At 35.7% G+C, this 25492-nt stretch overlaps 1 protein-coding gene across 1 annotated transcript in view; it reads left to right on the forward strand.

The window, feature by feature from the left end:
* Nucleotides 1–25492, forward strand: part of LOC134656340 (steroid receptor seven-up, isoforms B/C) — a gene marked incomplete at its 5' end in the record, with an annotated part of 135717 nt that overhangs the window by 17843 nt on the left and 92382 nt on the right. Inside the window, one exon of the mRNA XM_063511855.1 lies at nucleotides 9138–9287. Within this exon, the coding sequence (XP_063367925.1) occupies nucleotides 9138–9287 (150 nt within the window). The remainder of the gene's footprint in view (nucleotides 1–9137; nucleotides 9288–25492) is intronic.

Raw genomic sequence — 25492 nt, forward strand, 5'->3', positions numbered from 1 at the left:
GACCTCATATCTCACACAAAAAGATGCACTGTTGCCTCGTTGTCCTTGCTATACGCAACTTTACTCATAACTGGGCTTTATGGCTACGATAATTCATAGTTTGCGGTAATCGGCCGTCATTATAGCCAGGTGTTTAATGGCTCTGCAGTAAAAAGAAAATTGGACGGACTCCGTTCACTTGTCGAGCCATCTTGAAATACTAGATCAATAAAAACGGAGGTATTTGGAATGAATTTACACATCGAGGTGCGTCCAGATATGTGTGAGATATATGTGTGTCCAGAGAGAGAATGTGTGAGTGCGTAGGTACGCAAATACGCAAGTTTCCTAAAGCTTGCGCGCTTAATTAATGTAAGTCTTGCGAGGCTTGCATAAATCGCGCAATGTAACATCCGTTCGCACGCGCTGCACATTTGCTACAACCGTATGCATTTCTAGAGGGATTGCTCCAGCCTTTCGCTTAAGAAGTACGTTTGAAAAAAGCTAAAAATTTGATTCTTGTTCTAATGTAAATATTAACAGTGTCGAAACTGTCTATTTTCTAGCATTCTAACTATGGTCTTAGAATGCTACAAAAGAGTAGCGTTCGCATGCAGCGTCTTGGCAGAATGGTCATCATTCTCAATCAATTCCCAATTCAGACACAATTATTGTCAAGAAAAGTAAAATAAAAAAATTCTGTCGGAAAATCTAACCCTAGAAAAAAATCTAAATCGAAAATCGTAAAAAACAAATAACTTCCAAAATACTGGAAAGGAAAACACTTCTTTTAAATATATGTATCGTTGTACGTTACGTTACGTGGTACGTGGTACGTTATCTGGCCCCGTAGACAACATGCCAGTCGCTAACGCTCCGTAGCGAACGATACGCAACTGTCACTGTCGCACTAATATGGAAGAGTGATAGAGAGACACAAAGCGATTCGATGGCGAAGCGACAGCAAATTGTCACCTTGGCTAGGCCGCCTGTACTTATAGCGATAGGTGTAATCGCCTAATGACATACATCGGATGATGACATAATTGCCTTACATCGCCGCTCGCTACTGGGAGTGAAATGCTGTAATAACGGAAAACTGTGTTACATCTTAGTACGGTGGATTAAAAGAAAGTGTTTAAAATCCTAGTTTATGACTAGGTAAAGGATGACTCACGTTAGACCGGGCCGTGTCCGGGCCGGAGCTTCCAGCGCTTACTTTTCTATGATAGATGACAGGTGATCAAGTGATGCTTTACATAGAACACGAAGCGCCGGAAGCTCCGGCCCGGACACGGCCCGGTCTAACGTGAGACATCCTTAAGTGTGCTGAGGTTTTTGAGGTGCTTGAGGAGTCACGGGACAGGCTTAGCCTAGTGTGATCCACAAAATTGATATATACATGTAATTGCCTGATTTCAAAACTTTACTTTACTTTTTACTTTTACTCTTCCTTCAGTCTTCCTTCTATTCTTCTTGTACCTAAAATAAGGGTATTCATTTCAGCGTGTTGGGTTCTTGTGACCAATAACCGCTTTGAATTTTACCCAATCAAGAGCTTGTTTGCCTAAACCTTCTTTGCCTGCCTAGGCATCTAAGTACTGGACTTCCAAATTTTATATTAAAGGAAAAAATGGAAAAAGTTACGCTTCCGGCAGGACTTGAACCCGCATCCTCTGCAATCCGTGCGTTGCTTTTAACCAATTGAGCTACGGAAGCCTACCAGGACATCGCAAATCTTTCCATCCCTTCCTTTATGCATGGACTTCCGTTGTCTAAGAGTTCTTAATAATCTTAATAATACTATACAGTTTAAATTCGACAACTATACAAGTTATAATTTGTTATGCAATAGGCCCCAGAGCGGACATTCAAATCATAATGTGCTTTATTTATAACGTCCTGCTCTTCTGTTTTTGCCAAAACGTTACTCCTCTTCTTCAACCTAGCGTTTTCCCGGCCTAGCGCCAGGGTCCGCTTTCCTGCTCAGTCTTCTCCACTTCGCCCGGTCTTCGGCATCCTCAGGTGTGAGATTGTTCTCTCCCATGTCCGCTGTCACGACGTCCAGCCAGCGCTTCTTAGGCCTACCGCGGCCGCGTGATCTAGAGCCTTGGACAGTGAGATTGAGGCATCTATTTCCGACGTAGTCTTCCAGTGTAGTCTACCGGCCAAAACGTTACTAATTACGTAAATTAAATTTTAATAAAAAAACATTCTTGTAGGTCATTATCTGATAAATAGCTCCGACTCACCTTTATAGATTTGGAAGGTGTCCCTGGCTATCCGCTAAAATCCATTCATAATAATCTACAGCTGATGCCTCAAACATGTGTGCACAAAACGGTGGTTGAATTTAAACACCTCGATATATATCCTAAGATCTTCACAAATATGTAAACACGCCTCTATTTTCAATCCTTTAGAGCTCATGTTCAGACATTTACACACACCTCATCTGCTCAGCTATATTGTATCTGATAGCGACTCGTTTTCTTCTACCGTTTAATATTGTCGTAAACCCACGTCGCGGTACCCAATTACTACTATCGTTGGGAATATCTGCAACAAATTGTATTCCGCCAAGATAAAGGTTCAATGAACCTCGCAACAATGCTAGATCATGGTTACGGTGGTTATTTTTGAGATAAACGGGGTTGCATCCATGTTTTAAAGTTAGTCAGGTAGAGACCAAGAAAAGTCTGCAACGATTTTGATAGCATACCGCAGTGCAAGTGTTATTTAAATACGTCATTCATAGAAGTTTGACGTTTAAAATACAATTTTAAAGTAAATTGCGTAAATGCGACTTAGTCGTAAATTACCTTCTAACGTAAGTAAATTTACCTTCTAACGTTTTGGACGTGGTTTTTAACAAATTGTAGCTGTGTTTTTATCGACCTACGAGCGTTATTTTTTACTTGCTATTTGTATGCAGGGGACATGATAAGTTGACATTGGAACAGAAAAAGCTACCTAACATCTTTAGCAGATTACCTAACTATTAAATGGTCCATGTTGAACGAAGGATATGAACACAATGAGAACTCAAAAAGCATTTTTGCAAGTACCAATGAAAATATCTTGGATTGTGTTGTTTGGCTACAACATAAATATTTTCTACTAGATATAAAACTATACTCCTAGGCTACAGTGTAATGCAGAAATGCATTTCAAAGTAGCATCACGGTTTATCGTGTGGTATGCGTATCGCAGTTGCCTCCACGCCTATTGTCGCAGAATGCATCTCAGTATAAAATAAACGTATTTCAAAACATATTTCTTTAGGTTTCGCTTCAGAGCTGTTATATTTCCACAGAACTTGCTATAACCAGTATAAGAGCTTCTATTATTAATAGTTGTTACAGTACTCGCGGTTTCACTTATGCTGGTTGATTTGAGGAGCCTGTACCGTAAGCGTTAGATATAAACTCAGTCTCAGTATCAAGCCGCAGAAATGCTTTACTTTATATATTATATGCCACCTTTCAGTCTGCAACTGATAAGAATAAACCAGGCTTTGTTCTCGAATGAACATTGGATGTATCGAAATATTATTGAAAAGGTATTGGCTGTGAATGCGTACTTGCTTTAGTGTTACGCATGTGCGAGCGTGATCAAGATGCTATATTAAATTCGTATAATATATACATTGAGCTCCCGATTCTGAATAAGGCCCCACATACCGTTCGACATAGGTAGATCTTACTACAACTAAAGCTGAATTTCGATAAGAAAAATTTGAAAAACATAATTTTAATCGTAAACGTGACGGCTATTTACTTATATCAACAGCGTCTTAAATTAAATGTTATAAAAAGACTTAATATTTTTTTATGATAGTTGCACTACGATTAATCATTAATCAAGTGTCAATATTAAAAACGTAAGATACGATCTTAATGAGAAAAACCGTGTCTGCATTTAAACAAACAATGTAATAACTTAACAACTTAATTTATAAAACGATCTCATCCTATTTGGAATCCGATATTACTAACAAACCCAATTACAATAAAATTAATATCAATTCTAATGATAGAGAAGCACGCAAGAAACTGGATAGAGTTTTTGTTAAAGAGTTACAAAGTTATTTAAAACGGTTGGTTAATACCGAAACTGATGTTGTTATGTAGAAAGTTGATTTAGATTGTTACACAAATGAGCACGACTACCGGAATATAAAACACGTTGTTTATAATATTAGGAATCCAGTTAAATTAAAAAGAGGCTCTATAGCTACTTAGTGACACGATGTCAGCAAAAGCAGATAGGCCATAACCATGTCAGATTTAATAACGAAATGTCACATTATGACATTTGTGATGCTCTTTTTCTAATTTACAGCGTATCAGCATAATTTTTGACATGAAAATTAAATTATTTCCGCTTAGATTAGAGATTTCTTTCTCCAATTTTCATCTGCAAGAATGTATAGGCAATATTTAAATTTGTTGTATTTGGACTTGTTGTCTAACAGATAATGTGCCTTATTATAATTTTTACGCATAATAATATTCATGAGAGCGTTCTTAACTGTCTTAAGCTCGTTAAGATAGTATTTTAACAATTTTATCGATTCGTTTCGATTCCATTCTTACATACGAATAGTCGAATTATATGCCGAGTAGCCGTTGATTTATAGGTTTATGATGATTTTTCTAATAACATTATATCTACAGCTAACAAGTGATGATTACTGAAGATGATTTTAATTGGTTGATAATGTAAATGTACTGATTGGTCACAAAACTTGTTTAATAGGTAAATATTGTTATTGATACTGAATTTTCAATTACCGGATTTAAATGTTGATGACCCTGGTTTCATTTTACCATTTTTACCGGTCTTAAAATGCAAGAATAATTTACATTGAGTTTCGAATATAATCATTATTATCATATAAGTAGTTAAGTTGTAAGACGTCCAATACTGGACAATTAAAGGGCTCCTAAAATGCCCTTAACGGCCATTCATACTTTGCTCTTATTCAACGGTTTCTTACGATCTTGATTTATTCTTGAGTTATTGAGACCTCCTCAGAGCGTATTCACATTGTCCGATCCGATATCGGAAGTCAGAATAGTCGCATGATCCTTGGAGAAAAGCAACTGTTAGAAAATGCCGTTGATCTAGTGACTAGTCCTTCTCTCTTAATTTAAAGTTTTTTGAACATTAAACATTTCATCAATGAACAAATAAACATAAGGCAGCATTTTTAGATCTTTACTTATTTTGTGATCCAATCCGATCCTAAGATATCGAATCAGATAATGTGAGAAGGCCGTCACGCTGCGTCTTTGTGTTCTTGGTCAGACAGCATTTTCCGATCCGATGAGGAGTGTGCTCATATCCATCGCCTACTTTAGTCTTACTGGTTATGAAGCTTTTTTGCCCGAAAGCTGCATTTTGAGAGGAAAGCAAGCCGCTTTGCACGATGATAGTGGAGGCTCAATAAAACGATTTTTTTCGAAGAACCGGTAATTTCGTCCATTAGGAGCCGAGGTGAAGCGAGGTCTGTTATAAACAGAAAAAAATCCTACAAATTTTACAGATCATCCGATTTCGTTAAATTTGGTATCAATTGTAAGAAAATGACTTTCTTTATCGTAAAAAAAATTTTAACAGAATATGTCAATACAAAAATAATGTATAAAAAATTGAAAACTTATTTTTTCCTTTTACACTTTATTTTTGCAAATAGTGTGTTTCGTATAGAAAAAAGTCTACAAAAAGCACTAAATGATAAAATCAAACATATTTCTTATCGTATATTGAAAACCGCATCAAAATCGGTTAAGCCGTTTATGAGATTCAAGTTTTAAAATTTGGCTAAGTTTTATTTACATGGCGATTTTTAGTACTGTCATATTCTTGAGTTGGGACTATTATTGGGCTTCTGTTAATGACCAAGTTTATGCGCTGTAGGTTGTTAGGATAAGCAAGGATACACATGTTGAAGTGTTGGTGTTTTGATGCCAGTGGAAGATGGCCCTTCGTGGACCAGAAGGTCTTCCAGGCGTTTTCGATGCGTCGATCGATTTCCTTGGACTGCATATTATCGAATGATTCTATCTGGCCCATGCAGGTGTATTCGTCAACAAAATTGTATATCCTGCCCATCTACCGTGACCCTACGTTTCACTCCATTGACCATTAACTGGGTTTTTGTCCTGTTCATTTCGAATCCGACTTCAAGACTTGCTGGTCTAAGGTCTAACATTTTCTCTAAATGAGGTGCAGTGTGGGAAAACAAAACTATGCCGTCGGAAGAACGCAGGTTTTTCAACCTTATTTCGCCGACGTCAATGCCCATTGTTTCCCATTTAGCCACCAGCTTCTGGACGATTTCCTGTAGGCAAGAGGTAAACAGCTTTGGAGATAGCGGGTCGATCATCCTGTTCGACTCCTTTTTGGATGCAGAATTAGGGCCGGGAACTTGCAGTATTTTTGCGGTAGATGGTTCCGATGAGCTTGTGCCTATAACGCTGCTCGCGTTGCTTCGCTGTGTGGCTAACGACGTGTCTTACACTAAATATGCGCCGGACCTGGGGTCGCCCCTTTTTCACGTAGGCATCATTGTCCTAACTTATTGATAGTTTTTTTTCCTCAGCACACTAAGAGCCGCTTGTCTCTACGGCTACTGGTACCTATGTACAAATTCGTAGGCAGGCTCCAAATTAGAATTATTTAAGTTTTGCTGTATTTTCGGCGGCTGCTCCGACGCGCCCTGTGGTAGGTGTGAAGGGGCAAGTGTGCTTACACACGTCGCATCCCAAACGGGGCTGCGTTTTCAGCAGTGTCAAACAATCTGGCCTTTTTCCGTCAGCCCTATTTAGGCCCTGAGACTCCAACACGTCCAGCGTCCAGTAGCATTCTGAAGTACCTCCTGCCTTTATACCTAAGTAAGCTTATTTGGTTCCCTAGAAACCATTTTATTAAATTGTATTATGCACATGCAGAGCACAGAACGGTTTTTTACAGTACTTAAAGAACAAACTTGTAACTAACCTTCCCTCAACTCAAGCTGCACTTCACAAACATACGTTGCGTGCAGCGTACCATGTGAGCTAAGTACGAATGAAGGCGAATAGACCTTTTCAGGGTTCCGTACTCAAAGGGTAAAAACGGGACCCTATTACTAAGACTCCGCTGTCCGTCTGTCCAAACGGAACATAACTGGTAAACATCCGACTGTATCTCATGAACCGTGATAGCTAGGCAGTTGAAATTTTCAGAGATGATGTATTTCTGTTGCCGCTATAACAACAACTACTAAAAATAGAATAAAATAAATATTTAAGTGGGGCTCCCATACAACAAACGTACATTTTTTGCCGTTTTTTGCGTAATGGTACGGAACCTATCGTGCGCGAGTCCGACTCGCACTTGTCCAGTTTTTTGTGAATATATACACATATTTTTAAAATAGATAAAGTAAATACCCACAAAATACTTAAAATTTACTATGATTTACATGCTTTTTGGTCTATAAAATAAATAAATAAAACTAAGCCAATTTCTGAAACATGGATCTCATAAACTGCTTAACCGATTTTGATGCGGTTTTCAGTATATGATGAAAAATGTGTTTAATTTTATGGTACAGTACTTTTTTCTAAACATTATTCAATGTGGAAGACACTGTTTGCACAAATAAACCGTAAAAGTAAAAAATAGGTTTTCAATCTTTTCACACTATTTTTCTTTAATAATATTTTGTTATTATTTTTTGTATAATTAAGAATGTAATTTTCTTTCAATTGGCACCAAATTTAACGAAATTGGATGATCCGTGAAACTTGTAGGATTTTTTTTCTGTTTTTAACAGACCTCGCTTCACCTCGGCCTCTAAGGGACGAAATTACGGGTTCCTCGAAAAAAAATGTTTTAATGGGCCTACACTATCATCGTGCAAAGCGGCTTGCTTTCCTCCAAAAGTGCAGCTTTTTTTTCATAACAAGCATGACTACTTGCACAATTTAAACAAATAACATTATTATTCACAACGACGGAACTTAGTCGCGTAAAATTTACCTCCGACGTTTTATATTTACCTCCGACGTTTAGAGGACGGCGTTGTCCCCGTGGTCTCGGAGAAGACTGGCTAAAGTTGACAGGCACGCGAGTTTTTCGAACTACCCGCACTAGGTCTTGTTTATTAACTTGAACGATTTGCGCACTACACCAACAATAGTTATTTGTACAACAAGTGATCAAAGTTTGATATTTCTTCGAGTGCTTATTTTGAGTCCCATGCAAGCGAAAGATTCTATAATAGATTTATTTAATCTAATTTAGAATCTTGAGCGTAGTAAGGGACTCAAAAGCGCACGAGATGTAAATAACTTTGATCTCGTGTAGTACACAACATTTTTCACCTCAGCGCAGTGAGAACATACCTATTAGACAACTTGAAAAATGTAATCCTTCTTCATCACTTAATACCTGCACTCATGTTTTCTTAAGATATACAAACAATTAAGTTTAATTACCGCAATGGAACACCAAAACAAAACGTAATAATAAATTCCAGTAAAATAATATAGAAATAACAAACATTAACTGACACTTCAATCGACAACTTTTTTTGTAAAAAAAATCTTTGTATGATACGGTCCGAATTGCGGATACGTACTAATTGTCAACTATGGTAGAAATTCTTAAAAGTAAAATAATTAATTTTGCGTGATGATCTGTGTATTTTTTGAGTTCGTTATTTTAATTATTGTACAATAAAATACCTAAAATATAATATTTTATCAGTTTTTATCAAATCTTAAACTTTATTTTTATTTATTAATTATTAAGAATTCATACTCGTACGTGGTTTGGAACGATGCGGTCTGAAGTTTTTCGGGGGTCTATTATAAACCGTGAATATACTGTTGAATGTCGTTTTAACTTTTTTTTGGCTGTTTCTTTTTGCTAACAGTGTGAAAGGGACAGAGATAATAGAACCCAAGTATTTCGAACTTTTATTAGACCCCGCATGTTGAAATGACATTTGACTATAAAGGTCACTTAAATGTCATTTTGTCGCACTCAGTGAGCAAAATCGCATTTTGCTCACTGTTTTTAAGAATCAAAGTACCCTTGTTCGAGCTGCTGAGGTGAAAATAACATTGTCAACCTTTTCACCTTCATCTTTTGTTCCACAGGATGCAAATCCTTCTTCAAGCGGTCAGTGAGAAGGAACCTGACGTACTCCTGTCGAGGAAACAGGAACTGTCCCATCGACCAGCACCACAGGAACCAGTGCCAGTACTGCAGGCTCAGAAAATGCCTCAAGATGGGCATGAGACGAGAAGGTGAGTCAACATTTTATGATAGCCTCCTAAGACCCTTCATTGAGTAACTAAGGGTTCCAAATTCAAAAACAAAACAAATGCTTCTGGGTCTCAGGAGGATAGACTTAAACGTTTTTATAAGCAATGATGGTCAGAGATGTTAAATGTCCAACACAGCTATTACAAGCACCATTTGTGTATGCACGTTGGATTTATTGGTCAACTTGAAGTAAGAACTTAATAAAAATGACATTTTTGTTTATTAAAATTGATACAGATACTTAATATACAGATTTATTTGTATTATTAGTACGACAAAAGTACACAGGCTTGGTCAAATGAGTTCAAGTGTCTATTGTTTTGGGCTTCTATTAGGTATCTAAGATTTATATAAGATTTTCTTATACCCTCAAAAGTTAATTCATACGAAAGTATTTACTATCAAACTCCTACTACTAATATCTTTGTCACTCGAAGATTATAGGAGGTTTTCATTTATTCACCCGTAACTTGTAGACATCTGGCCAGTTAAAAACTCGGATACTGAAGCTTCTTTTTACTAAAAATATTTTTACGGTTTAGACTCACGTATTTTTACGTATTCTTTTTATTTGTTCACCGGTAGTTTATCCTTACTCTGTAGGCACTATGTAATATTTAAGTTGTCATTTATTGCTCTATGTAGGTAACGTATGAGCTCCGTCATCGTAAATTTAATTGCTTCTAGAAGTACCTGTATTTATAATTTATTTTATGATACAATATTTTTTATACATAGTAATAAATCGGGGACTAGATGTCTAATATATAGGTGTATGAGGTAGGAAAAATATTGCCATTGAAAGGAAATACAAAATATTTGGTATTTTTTCAACTACCCATTGAATCCTTTTGACAAAAGTAAAATAAAAATACATCCTAAAATTATTCGGTAAATCGTTTACTATCTTTAAATATACCTACTGTTTTTTTTTAATTAGGTACTCGAATTGACATGTGTACAGTTTTACGAAATATTTTCTGAAGTGTGTCGTATTGCCCTTCGGAAGACTTGTCTATTCTTACGTAGATTTAGCATGTGACATTGAAAACTCATCTTATTGTGAACAAAACTTAAGCGATCTCGTATTGTAACTTATCCGTGATATGAATAGATTGAAAAATAAGCAAATAGCTGGTTTTACGATGCATTCATTGTCGCTAGTGTAATTAGTGAAATCATCAATCTTGTCGAGTCATTAGGCGATCTGCCCAAGGGCAACTCTAACTAACTGTTGACGATCAATGTTAATATAAAGTTATAAGCCGTAATAGCTTATTATTACGATGAAATTAATATAAAGGGTTATTGTTTTAAAGACAGCGATGTGATTGATGGAGATGGCAAAGAATCTGAGAATATTAATGCAGGAACTGATTTTAATCAAGTGAAATAAGAACAGTATCATTAAAAAGTTGGAGTCTTAAATAATGGTCAAATCTTTGATAGGTATCGATGTAACAGTATTATACCAATTAAGTAGATCATGCATAATCATGCGTTTATTACCTATAGGTAAGATAACTAGAAAAATTTAACAAACTCCTGATGAAGAATTGATTTTAAGCAAAACTTAACAAACTGAAAAGCGACTATTTTGTGTCTGAATGTACAGACTGCGTGAATAGTTGACGTGTCAAGGTTAAACAAGAATAAGCCATGACAGCTTATGACATAGCATAAGACTTTAACGGCCCATTGATCAACTTTGTCCGAACTATTGTCGGCACATGCGCATTCAAGCTGATGAAGAAGTAAAGAAAAACTAATAACAGTAAAAATAGTATGACTAAATGTATGTTTGAGGATATAAAATAAGTTATGTTAGATCAAAATGTTGATACATTTTAAACTACTCTCGATATTTGAAATAGGTAGGTAATTAGGTATATACTTTTCGTCACCTTAGGCCCGTAAGTAGTATTTTCTCCCCGCTACGCGAGGAGAAAATCTCACTTCCTGGCCAAGGCAAGACGTAAAACTTTAGAAAAACCACGGGCGGTAATTCGTAAAGCCCGAGATCGCATATATATTTATGGCCCTCACCTTCGGTTCGGGCCACAAACACCTGCGATCTGGAGCATTCACGAATTCACCCCCCTAGGTATGTAATGTACTATAATAGGTAGATAGGTATTAAAACAAAAACCAATGTTTTTAAGTCATTAAAGAGAACATTTGCTATACGTAGTTACGTACCCTTTGAACCTAAAGACAACCTTCCAAATAAATAAACAAATGCCATGTAAACAAGACCTTGTTAACGGAATTAAGTGCGCAGGAGACGATAATGCTCAAAATTTAAAAGATAACAGTTGGTAAAGGAAGGGCCGGAGGGCAGAGGCAGGTCATAGCCACCCGCGGCGCGCATTACACTTGATGCGTACACCTGTCTGGATTCCTGAGCGGACGTGATTTGAAAATGGAGCATGGATGTAGATTGCCTTGGATAAATTTTGAAAAGTACCTTACGTAAGGAGAATTTTTGTGTTTTTGAATTTGGAACTTTGTTTTATTTCTATAACTTGAATTCAGGTTATACCTACTTGTACAGAGTACGTGGGGACTTCCAGGGTTATAAGAAGTATCTCGAAGAATTTTGAAATATATTACGCTGGATTAGTCTTTAGTATGTAGGTACATAGTCAATGCGTAGTTTATTTTCATGAAAGTGGAAATAATGTTTTACAGATTCATAAACAATAGGTATATTGGCAATATTGGCATTTATCAAATTAAGCAAATTAGTAAAGTTTTTACAGAGTAAACATCTGACGCTGTTGATAGTATTCGCAGACAATTACCTCTATTAACCTATCCAATATTCATATTCATATTTTATTCATAATTTACTAGACTCACAATACGACATAGACAAGAGTACTATCTGCTCCTCCACAATAGCTACATCTTTGACACGCTCGACAGTTTCCTAACCAAGTACCACAAGTAACTGGACACCTTTTATTACCATCATAAGGACCCACATTCACACTTCCTACCTCACCCGGAAAGGACACGGTAACCCGCTGCTCTCCATTCCACCCTTAAGCACCCTTTCGACCCTAACAAAGTACCCTGTATTTTGCCGAAACGATTTGTTTGCTGTCAACAAAGATGCAGGCTCCTTTTTTAAAAGATCACTCATCTTTCACACCAAGCAATAAGCACTATTTTAGAACAGCAGATTTGTGGCGGATAAAAGTGTGCCTGTTTGTACTGATTGTAATCGTCTTAGATATCAAACTGGAACGGAGATGCATTGACGCTTCCTTTATGTTTTTTGTCAGTATTGTTTTCTGTATAGTTCAGCGTTTTAAGAGCTTGAAAGACCCTATTGAAATGTGCTACTAATACTTTTAATTGTAGTCGATCTGTAGATATGGTCAGTCTTTGTTGAGCTGTATCGGATAATGGTTACAAAAATGACTAAGCTTTTAAATTGTAGTTAGTAAATGAAACTTTTGTTGAGCTTAAAAATAAAGCGCTTAAACTTGAGGAACATAATGACGAACTTAATTAAGAAATTATAAAAGAAGATGAAATCAGAGATAATGTTGAAAATTGCAGAAAAATTGCGTGTTCAAGCATTGTAGTTACTGGTTTAAATTAGACGATTGAATTTCCCATGTTAAATATGCAAACTCAGACAATGCTTTGGCACACAACGATTGATTAATTAACAGCATTAAACTGGTTTAATATTAGAGTGCATAAAACGTTATCTACAAAGCCCTTTGCGCGTTGAACAATGGTTGGTACCTTTTGTCTGAGGCGCATCCATCACGGCCACATTGTTTGTAATATCTTAATAAGTTTTTGTGTTCGTCCGGTCATTTAGAAAGATTCCTCGTATCGCTTCCGATTTTTTCCCCCGAGTTCGAGATGAATTTTAATGGGGAGGTGATTTATGGCGAAATTGAAAAGGTATCGGTCGGATCTTTGTTTTGATTTCCGCGGTCTTTCAACTTTTGCAAATTTTAATTATATTTGTTTTGAAAACTCTAAATCGCAAAAGAATCATTCTTTTGCAGAATTTGTGCATACTGACGCAAAAGCAGTTTTTGTTACTTTAAATTATTACAATGATTCCTTTACCATAATTTGCATTAAAAATTAAATATAAAGATGAATTCTTATACATACAGCTCCATGTGCCAAAAAAATTATAGCTATTTTTAAATAATTAATACAAAGAACGCAACTTCCCTTAAACTCCCAGCCCCGTTATAACCGTTACTTTATTAACAGCTTGACCGAAACTAAAGCCCTAATATGCTGTCTTCCCGCATATTTCCTTAATCCAAGCGTAAACACAACGGAACACACAATGCAAGTTCAAGCCCACAAGACATGTCAAAATCGTCATCCGAGTATGCTTCCCAGGGGTACCCCGGCACAAAAACCACGAATATTTTTAAAAATCCTTTAAACATACGCTCTTTTATACGTAGAATTTTGGCAATGTTTGCGTCTTTTATTTAAATACGCCTATATTTGACAAAGGTCGAGAAAGGAAGCGTTCGACCGTCCTGAGGGTGTTTCGAAGGGCCAGGTGTGATCATTGTTTGACCTTTGTTGACCAACTGACCGTCCCATTAGACCCGTTTGCTAAACATTGATTGCGTGACCGTGAGAAATTCAAAGTAATGCTTCGATAATAGGGTTATGGTCAACAAAACTGACCCGCAGTCCTGACGCGATCCATTTTTGCAAATAGATTTACGCGATATAGGACAAGTGGAGTGTGACTGTGACAACTGTCTTTGATATTATCGCTACCGCCATGACGCGATATGAGTCGCGTTGTTGTGTGTTATTTGAGATAGAACAAAGCTTGATGACTTAGGAATAAAGAGATAATTGAAATCCGGAAAATTCTTAAAATTGCTACGGTAGACATTACAAGAGATAAATTAAAGAATACATTCTTGACATAGGTATTAATCTAATAAGTTAATCGAGTCAAAATCAACTTACATCTCATTTTAGGGTAAAGTCCTCATTACAAAGACAATCTCTAACTACAATTTCTCAATCAACAGACATAGGAATAATTTTGTTAGTTCTTTCTCTATAAAGAAAGTTTGTGTCAATTAAAATGTTCATTGCAAGTTGCCATATTAGCAAGCATAGACATAAAAGGCTTTGCGTACCGTCCATATTATTAACTGAAAATTTGTATACCTTATTGCAACAGTATAGGGTCTATTTAAGGCCAGTTAAAATGTTGATATTACATGACACTGATTAAACAGTCTGCAATAGACTGGGATTGATCGATGCCATTTGTACTGGAAAATCTAAACTAGTAGCGGCGGGATGAAAAACAAATTTAGGAATAAATTACCAGCTTTATGCAAATATTTCAATTTGTGTCTAAGTAATTAAAGAGAAGCGTTCATTTGTAAAGTGTAGTGTAATTATGTAACTTAAGACCCAAATATCACCGATAAGAGGCTTATCGAAATTTGTGAAAAAGTTTGTTATGAACGGGATTATCCAATTAATTTTGCTCAACCCAACAAAAATATTGTGTATTTCTAGCGAAGTGGTACCATGGCTTTACGATAGAAATGAACCAGAATCAGTACTTTTACCCCATACTTTGTTTGCCGCGTCACAGCCGTATGATATTATCTTTTTTAAGCATAATAACTGTGACATGTTTCGTATGACGCTCCAGGGCCGGATTTTATGGTCTTATTCTGAGAAAACTGAGTCTTACTAGCCGCGGCTGACATAAAGATAACATCGCGCGTGAGGCGGAATGGAGCGTTCCCACGCCGCGAAATGCCCCAATACTGCACTGACCCGCGGTCAAGAAAATTGGAAATTAGAACTGGTCATGAAAGAAAACTTCAACACAAGGATGCAAAAAAACCGAGCAGGTAAAGAAAGAGGCAAAATTCCCCGGGTCATAATACTCAAGATGAAAAGGATATCTCACATTTGTTGCAGGTCCCATATTGGGATTTCCTCCAATTGAGGGGATTTAAATCTTCTCGAGGCAGAGGTGTAGGGTTGGAGGCGGTCATATAAAGCTTAATATCTGGGTGACCGAGCTTCGCTCGGAAAACATATAAATACTCGAAAATGCGCGTTTTCCCAGAGATAAGACCTAGCTAGATCGATTTTTCGCCCCCAAAAACCCCCGTATAGCAAATTTCATCGAAATCGTTAGAGCCGTTTTCGAGATCCCCGAAATATATATTTAGATAAATAAATAAATAAATAAACAAGAATTGCTCGTTTAAAGGTATAAGATTTGACGTTCATAAGCGCATTGTAATATGCCTACTAAATATAAATAAACTATCTTTTATCATCTTATCACAATGTTCAAGAGGACTAAAGATCGGATTGTTAGTTGATTAGGAAGAAAAAGTTTTACTTCAAGAGTACAAGACAGGCCATCATAATTACAGAAGTCCAAACATCTTGACGAAATGACTAATGATGAATAAATGACACAAAATTCTGTCTCTTGTCGCTTTTATCTCATCCAGCGAAAGTAGATGACTTCGAGAGACATATTTATGTTGTGTTTTAATTCTAAACGGGCTTTTCAGATTTATTGCTGAATTGATAAATATAAACGTTATCGACTTATCAATATTATCCTAAACATACGACTCAAAATTTGTTAATTCAGAGAATTTATTAAACCTTATTCAGTCGTATAAGGTAAACAAAATACTTTTTTGTTTACCTTATTGGTTTTAAACTGGTTGGTTTTAAATATTATTGCAAGTCACGTCACACAAAGCTTCCTTAAAAACGGGTATTCCCTGTTCCCCAATGTCACGTAAATTCCCGACCAGTCTCACACTTTTTTCAAGTGACCTATGGTCAAATGTTACTATCCGGTGCAAACATTAATTACAGCAACAAACAGACCGGTTTGCATGGTCAAGACCCTAAGGTCTAAGCCGATACGCAGGCGTCGTAAGCTAATTATATTTCTGCACGTTTTGTCCAAATTTGCATATGAATCGGGGTTCAACTATAATAGGAATAGCGCTAATCTGTTATAGAATGGTTCAGGTAAAACTCAAAAGAGACAAAGCCAGTCCAAAAATGGATATTAATCCATGTAAATTGAAACCTTTAACCGTCGATTTAAGGTTGCTTTTTATATATAAATAATTCAGCCGGTTAGACCTTTTGAAAAAGGGCCAAATATGGGAATAGGGCTGCTTGAATGCCCGTTAGAAACTTGATAAGTTTTCTCTGTAAACATTGAACGGTAGAATGGAATAAATATTCAATTTCACTTAATGTTGTATGGAAATTTCAACGAGGCCATCTATTGTGGATTTATGCGAATAACTGGCACAGAAACCTTTGAACTGTTTAAGTTAGATCTATTATAGGTTTAAACGCATTATTTGCAAATACTAGAAATACTGGGACAAATCTTGGTTACTAATTTCTTGTAAATATATTTGTGACTTCTGCGTTACTTATTACGCAATATATGTGCTGAAAGCTTAATGATAGCAGATAACCGAATATTATTGCCGTTGCTTTGACCTAATTCTGTAATGTGTTAAATGACAACAATGTACAATTTAGGAATATTTAGAAAAAGATTGATTTGAATATATTCCGAAAACTATTCATAGCTTTCTCAAAGAATGCTCACATCCTTATAAAGAAAACATTGTATACGAAGGACTCATAATCAGAATCCAATACGACTCATACAGCCAAAGCAAAATGGCGTTACAAAAAGGAATCAAAGTGTAAAATCATTTGTGTCGGATTAAAAAAGGAGCTAGCACACGAGTACGAGCATGAGATATACACCACTATCAATCATGCTATGATTTATATTCTCCCACATGATGTATCGTCCAGGACTGCACCACTGTGAAAATATTCGATAATTAACTTTTTAAAATTTGACTGACGCCTTCATCTTCTGGGTGCGGAATCGAAAACATCACCATCAAGCCATTCTCATCACTAATACGTAGCGAAATTAAGATTAGTCTTCGATGCACACACTCTAGAAACCAGTTGAGCCGCGGAATGTCTTCTACAACTTTTCTAATACCACAAAACATTCTGTACCATTATTTAAATTCTTGCATATTTTACTGCGAATGACGTGATTTTCTTGGCCATTTCCCTCAATGGATTTGGTTACGTCAGGCACCCAATGGCTGGGAACTCATAACAGTCTAAAGTACTGAATCAATAAACAATTGTTCTAATACCCCGCGATATAAATTTGGTATCAAACGATCATGTAAAGTTCTCGTTTTGTCTCAGGAACAAATTGTTTTCACGGTTTGTGGGCTGCTCTTTGATTTTGAATTACCTACTTCGGAAGAACCTTGTTTGGGCATTCAGTATTTAACTTTAGTATCTAATGCATTCAGACGTCTAAAACGCAACTGAAAGTTACTTTACACTTTGAAATATTTATAAGGGCGGCTTCTTATAAGAAATTATTGACCAACATACAAAATTAGAAATCATACAGAACCACAATTTATCAGCCGCAACACGACACTGTGGGCACGTCAAAATAATCACCTCCATACGGGCCGGACCGAAGCCGGACCCCCGCGGAGCGCGGGCGGTAACGAACTATGCAGGTGATTTATCTGGCCGGGCCGATGCTAATTCCTTTACAACGTGTGATGTTAATGAAATATTGGGTATCTTTTATGTTTTGTTGGAGTTAATGCGTGTTTTGTCGGTATTTTTATCGGAATCTATATTTAGCCCTGCGAATTCATTAACGTGAACTGAAACCAAGATTACCCTGGAAGAGTGGAAGCTATCTTTAAAGTAGACTACTTTTAGAGTCTTATCATTGCATAAAACTTAACTCAAAGTTCACCAAAAAATATCAAATAGATTAAGGTATTCTCTCAGTTATATAATTTTGACCTGAAGATTTTCTCTGCCTCGTATGTACCTACATTACGAGTCATTTTAACTTTAAAATACCTATTGGAATAATTTTATGATACCTGCATTTCTGGTGTCTCAAAATATTTTCTACTAACCTCGAAATCACTATAAACTTCAACCCCGTTCTCACATCCAAACCAAGTGATTAAGAGTTCCATTTCCAAAAATCTTGTTAAAAAAATAAATCATTACTTATATACACTTAAAAATACTTTACTAATCTCAATTAAGCTGTCCTTCAATGCTTTCACCTGTACGTTGTCTATCAGTATCTATATATAAAAGTCGTTTTATATATTTAGATTTAAAGAGTTTTCCTTCTACACAAACATGTTTCTGAGCAAAACGAGCATCGCTTTAATATAAAGTGAAACTATGGATACTCCGGTACAGAGGGCACGGTCTCGGAACGGGTTTGGTCGTACTAGTAACCAATATACATGCCGTGCATTACTCTCGGCGTTCAAGTTTATAACCTGGGAGGATTTCACCTGCAGAATCTTTGAGGCTTCCTCATTTTGTTTTTTGAAATTTGCTATACTTATTGACTTTATTGTAGTTACGGTACTTTAGATTTGCCATTCTTATCTTGAAGGACCTTTTTGAAGCCATTGAGATATTTGATGAAAAAAATACATACAATTTAAAGGATTACACAATTTCTCATCTCCAAATTGGTAAAAGCGGCAGAATTTGTATTAGACCGCAATAAAACTTAACAATTCAGCTTTCTTTGCATTATATTATGATAAGGCATATAAATTTGGAGAGATAATGCCTTTTATTTGTTTTGAAAGCCTGATATGGAGATGCGCCGTTAGTCAGATTTTAAAATGCGTAGAATCCAGTACGAATCGTAAACAAATACTAATTTAGTATGCTAATGTGAATGATGGCTTAATAAAAGCTGATCGAAAGTTTAATCTTGAAAGGTTTGTGGCCCTGTGTGGTCAGATACGAATTCGAATAATGAGTAATAGTGAAACAATAGTGAATTCAATTTGAATAGTAAAGAATTTTCGTCAATAGACTGACGAAATTGTATTGTGACAATAGTTTTACACTATACAGTATTCAAATTTATAAGACATGAAAGATATCTTGTTTTATCCCTTACTTCAACGGAAAATCAAAAATATTTTCCGATTGCAGAATTTGTTGGTTAGTTCGGTAGGTTTATCATAAAATCAAAATTTAAGTGCTCAAACTCAGTAGAATGTGTCATTTGCTTACATTAGACCCTATAAAACTATTGCGGATGGTCAGAGTTTAGAAAACGATCGAGTACATACGTAAGATTGTATTAAAAATCTGTCTGTACGTTTCTTCATTATTAGTGAATCATCAACATCATATCGTGCGCATATTTCGTGAGGTCACAGTTTACTATAGCGGTCGAGCCTACGGTCGTTTGCTAGATAAGGACGGTCTAATACAAAGCTTGATAGGTTAAAACAGGGAGGGAGATATTCTCTCCGTCTAACGCCGACCGTTTCGTGACCCCGAAGTGTAGATAAAGTAAAAGGTCGTAAGTTCCTTAGGAAGTACAGATTTGTCAGCTGTTTTAGGTCAGGCAGGTGTAAAGCTAATCACATATCTGCAGTAGTATGATTATCGCAAGGTTTAGTTTCTCGTGTGGTCAGTGACTCGGCTCTTTACGATGAATATAGTTTTAAATCACGATTTTTATAAGAGGTCCAATCGAATAATGCGTTACTGTTGGAATGTCTCTTATGTCTGCATACTTTGGGGTGCAATCTCTGATTTTGAGGCAATTAAACAAGAATGTTTTTATAGGAATTCTTTTGATATTTTTTCCCTTAGATTTGAGTATTCATTTTCGGTAATCAAACGTCGCCTTTACGTAAGTTAATCTTGTTTATTTTCATGATCTTTCTAACATTCTACATCATTTACCTACCTCTACGCACTTACCACTTGATGCGTACTTGTTTGGATCGCAAAGTTTAGATAAGTACGTACATTGTTTTTTTTTTGTACAAAGTTTTTCTTAACATGTTCCATGTTCTTAACTCTTCTACATTGTTACAGTTCTTACAGTTACATTACATTATTTAGTTTTTTTTTACATTCCATCTTAAATTACCTTGTCATTCTAAACATTATTAATTGCTTGTCTAATCTGTTATAACGCTTCTAATTGCTATCATCGCTCAGTACTTACTTATATCTGTGTATACTAATAAATGTGCATCGTATTCTCTAATCTGGTTTTATTTTTTTGATTTAAAAGTTTTGAGAGTTTAGGTAGGTACTTACTTATTTTAATTTTCATCAGAATAAAAGTCATGCTAAGTAAGCTTTCTTTCTGTGGGCAATTAGTTAAGGAATTAAAAACATCTATATATTTTTTATAAAAACAATTTATGAAAACCAAAACCATAATTAATAACAAACTTACAATAAAAAATAACCTAACATTAAAACTACCTACAAAACTAAAACTAATACCTACATAAAAAAGAAATAAAATAAAATATGGGTGACCTCATAACAAATGAAAATAAATGAAAGAAATGAAAATAGTCATAATAGTTTAGATATCAGTCAAAGGTAGGACAGGTAAAGCAATCAAAAGTAATGTTAAATCAGTGCAAAAAATACAAAATTGAAGTATGTATAGATTGTCGTTCTGGAATTTTGAGGTTTGGGAAAAGGCGTAGGTATCTTTTAAAAACGAACCCTCTTATTCATAAAACTTCGCAATTCTCCCGTTAAATTGTGTCTCTTTCTAACGAACGAAAGGATTATCAAGGGCTTCTTAAACTTCGCATTTATAAATAACGTCTTTAGGATCTATCATCTTAATCAACAATTTTCTAGTCATCCACCGCCATATATCTTTCATCCAGCCACGTGCATGTTGCTCTTCGACACACCGTCCATAAATTTGGGCATTTAATAAGTCGATAATTACCAATCCGGTCTTGTCATGCGTCGGGCACGCGTCGAATCCCTTTATTATACAAAGATTATTATCTCATCTATAAATTTAATTAGGTTCCTTAATGAAATGGAATGAAATGAAATGAAATGCGTTTATTTGCTTAATATTATGTACAGATAAGATGATAGAGTCAATATTATTATGTCCAAATAATGTCAATACCTTATATTAGTAGGCATGCAAAATATTTGAAACCTATTTATATTAAATTACATATTTACATATAGGTAATCCATTACAATAATTTATGAAGTATTTACAATGAAAATAGAGCCAAGAATAGAAATAAATAAATAATTAAGTGTCACAATATTAATAAAAATCTACATTTAAATACTTACTATTTTGATATCCGTGTCGGGTAATTTAGATAAGTTCAAGGTGGGCTAAGCTTTCCAAATGTGTTTTGCGTCATTCTTGGTTAATTTATTTGTAAAGTGGATTATGTTCTGTAAAGTGCGATTCTTTTTGGATGACAGTAGATGCTACGGAAAGTCTCGTGACTATTTCCATACATTATTCAAGTTTCAATTAGTGATACTTAGCAACGATTATCATCCCCTTGGACCCCATTGGTGTCCAACTAAATCTTTGCTTAAACGAAACATCTCCTCAACAATAAATTATTCTTGATGTAAACAATAATTACGGTTTTCTTCGAACGCGTAACTATTTCGAGAAAAATGTTTGAATTAAACGACACGTGCTAAGCATTTATTACGATAATTGATAGTACGGATTACTTCCTATAAAACACGTACAGTTGGTTACATAACAGTGTCGTTGGTACTTAGATTTCATTCTAAAAAATATGTGGGGTTATTGCTATTGATTTAATGGATTGCATTTAGCAACCTTTTAGTTAGATCAATAACATAGAGACGTGAAAATAAATTACAATACATATATTCTAAACTACGGTATCTAGAATATCTATATAGTGGATAAAAAACCTACACTACAGTAACAGCGGTTTAATATTAAGTTCAAAATGTAGGTATAATATATTATCGGCAGGTTGTTGGATTTTAAATATTGATAAACTGACATGAGAACGTAAATTCAAGTTGCGTAAAATGCGTCATACATATATGATTTATGTCGGTATCCATAAAGCATTTTTTTTTTCAATCAATAGTTTTGCTTTTGAATGTACAACATTTAGTCACGTACTACCTACTGCGAGTTGCGGTTGCTGAGTTCAGCCAGCCTATTATGGATAGCTTTATCCATCTTTATCCACGTGATAAAATAACTGTCACTGTTTAACACCGTGGGAAAGAAAGTGACGGACACCGTTTTATCACGCTGTCACGTAGACAAGAACGACCATCATATCCGTACTGATGACAATTTATTACTTGATGGCTATATATATATATATATATATATAGCCTTTATTACTTATAAATATACCTAACAACACAGAAAATCCATGTTAACATTTGTGATCAAAAACTAAAAAGGTCCTAAATATTGATAGAACAAAATTACCTATAATTAAAACAAACAATAACGGTTTAAGTAATGGAATCGTTATCATTTCTATTAACATTTAAAACAAAACGTATTATCTTCAAAATATTCTCCTTTACCTCTACTTACTACGCTTATCTTATCAACAGTTTGCCGCTATAAAAATAATTATCAACGCATTTCTTAAAACCTTATCCACCTTATACTTACCTTAACCAAACTTATTCATAACAGCGATGGCGCTAGGGTTGGTCCTCGGCAGAAAATATTATCCTTTTATCATCATCATCATCATTGGCCACGACATCTATAGCAGATGATTGTAGCAGCGTCAGGTAAAATCAGGCGTTGCGGGGAGGTTGATTGCATCGTCTGCGATGACTGAATATAGGATAACATACTTTTATAGGGTACTTATAAATACGTAAGGTGCGTTGGGGTAAGATTGAAAAAGTTTTTCATGAGGGGTAAGACGAAAAGTCGCCTGTAATGCTTCGACATACGGACGATGTTTTGTCTTACCCCTCATGAAAAACCCTTTCAATCTTAAATTTTATATTAAAGGAAAAATGGAAAAAGTTACGCTTCCGGCAGGACTTGAACCCGCATCCTCCACAATCCGTGTGTTGCTCTTAACCAATTGAGCTACGGAAGCCTACCAGGCTTTTCAATCTTACCCCAACGCACTTTATTCAATTTGTTGACAATGCATTTGAACAGTTCATACATTATACCAGTTCATACTTCATACATTATAACAGAACAGTTATTATATCTCAATATGAACTGATATTATAAATTTTTACAACTTCTTGCTTATTTAGTTTTACAATAGAAATATCTATCTCAAATTTCGTTTTTTTTAATTACTTCTTAAATATTCCTTACTTTTTAATTACCTCAACAACATTATAAAAGCGGCCAAGTGCGAGTCGGACTCGCCCATAAAGGGTTCCGTATTTAGGCGATTTATAACGTATAAAAAAAAACTACTTACTAGATCTCGCTCAAACCAATTTTCGGTGGAAGTTTACATGGTAATCTACATCATATATTTTTTTTAGTTTTATCATTCTCTTATTTTAGAAGTTACAGGGGGGGGGGACACACATTTTACCACTTTGGAAGTGTCTCTCGCGCAAACTATTCAGTTTAGAAAAAAATGATATTAGAAACCTCAATATCATTTTTGAAGACCTATCCATAGATATCCCACACGTATGGGTTTGATGAAAAAAAAATTTTTGAGTTTCAGTTCGAAGTATGGGGAACCCCAAAAATTTATTGTTTTTTTTCTATTTTTGTGTGAAAATCTTAATGCGGTTCACAGAATACATCTACTTACCAAGTTTCAACAGTATAGTTCTTATAGTTTCGGAGAAAAGTGGCTGTGACATACGGACGGACAGACAGACGGACAGACGGACAGACGGACAGACGGACAGACGGACAGACAGACAGACAGACAGACATGACGAATCTATAAGGGTTCCGTTTTTTGCCATTTGGCTACGGAACCCTAAAAATGATCTTACTTTTATGGCATGAACATTTTAAACAAAGTTAACACTTAAAATATAAATAAATTGAACCGTAATTGATAATTATCTTAAGTATGCCCAACATACCAATAGCGACAGCCTTACCTCCATCCCCCATTACCAAGACACATGGGTCTCACATACATCACAATTACTTCAAAACCTGGGCCATAACAACTGATATATCTTGAACCTTATTCCTTAAACATAAGGTTCACTAAAGTTCTGCGTCAAAGCTGTAACTTCATTTACCATTCACTGATATAACTTAGACTTTATGCCTTTGAAATAGGGTTCACAAATGGTTTGTAAAGATGATACAACTTCATTTACCGTTCGCCTATTTATTTTACTTGTATAGTTATATCTCGTTACGTCCGGATACCAGTTGATAATCTGTTATTTATGTGTACAATTTTATTTATGTCCACTATTCTTTATGTGGGTCTTAAGGCGCGTTTACACTGGCGCGATGTCGCATTGACGCAATCATGGTTCAAATTATTTGACTTGCACGAAACCACGAAATAATGCGCATTTGATTTGAGTGTCTCTCGTATATAATTAAATGTTGTTGAACAGAGTTAAAAAGCATTGCAACTATAAATAAATAAATAAATACTATAGGAGATTCTTATACAGATTGACTAAGTCCCACAGTATGCTAACTATGCTATTTGAAATTAAATAATTTAGCCCATGAGGTTCAAATAAAGATCTTTAACTGGTCAGCGTCAAATCGGTATTGTGTGCAGTATTTCTTCTCAATTTGGGTGTACAGATTTCTAGCTAGGAAAAGATCTACGGCGGATATACACACTTTTATTAAAATTGACACTGTCACAGGCATGTATGCCACAAAGTATAACCTTGCCATAATAGGGGAGTAGGCAAGTGCTAAGGTATCTAATGCCCTTGGTTGCACCAAGTGGCAACGTCGCGTTCGCCAGATATTCGCTTGGCTATTTGTGTATAATATAATACTAGTGGCTAACTGATGAACACTCGAACCTATTTATGCCACAAAGTATAAGCTTGCCATAATTGCAAACACGCGTGAGATATAACCCTCACACTGACAATCCAACCTCTAGACTGAGCTTAGGCCAATTCTTTCATGAAACCGATGCTGCCAAAAATACGAGGGTGCGGGGGGACGAGGTGAGCGAATCCCGTGCCGTGATTGGTCCGTTCAAAGACACGGACCAATCACGGCACGGGATTGACTCGAAGATGGAGTAACGCTACCGTATGTATGTGTGGCAGAGGG

The sequence above is a fragment of the Cydia amplana genome, chromosome 18 (genome assembly GCF_948474715.1).
Source record: "Cydia amplana chromosome 18, ilCydAmpl1.1, whole genome shotgun sequence".
NCBI lineage: Eukaryota > Metazoa > Arthropoda > Insecta > Lepidoptera > Tortricidae > Cydia > Cydia amplana.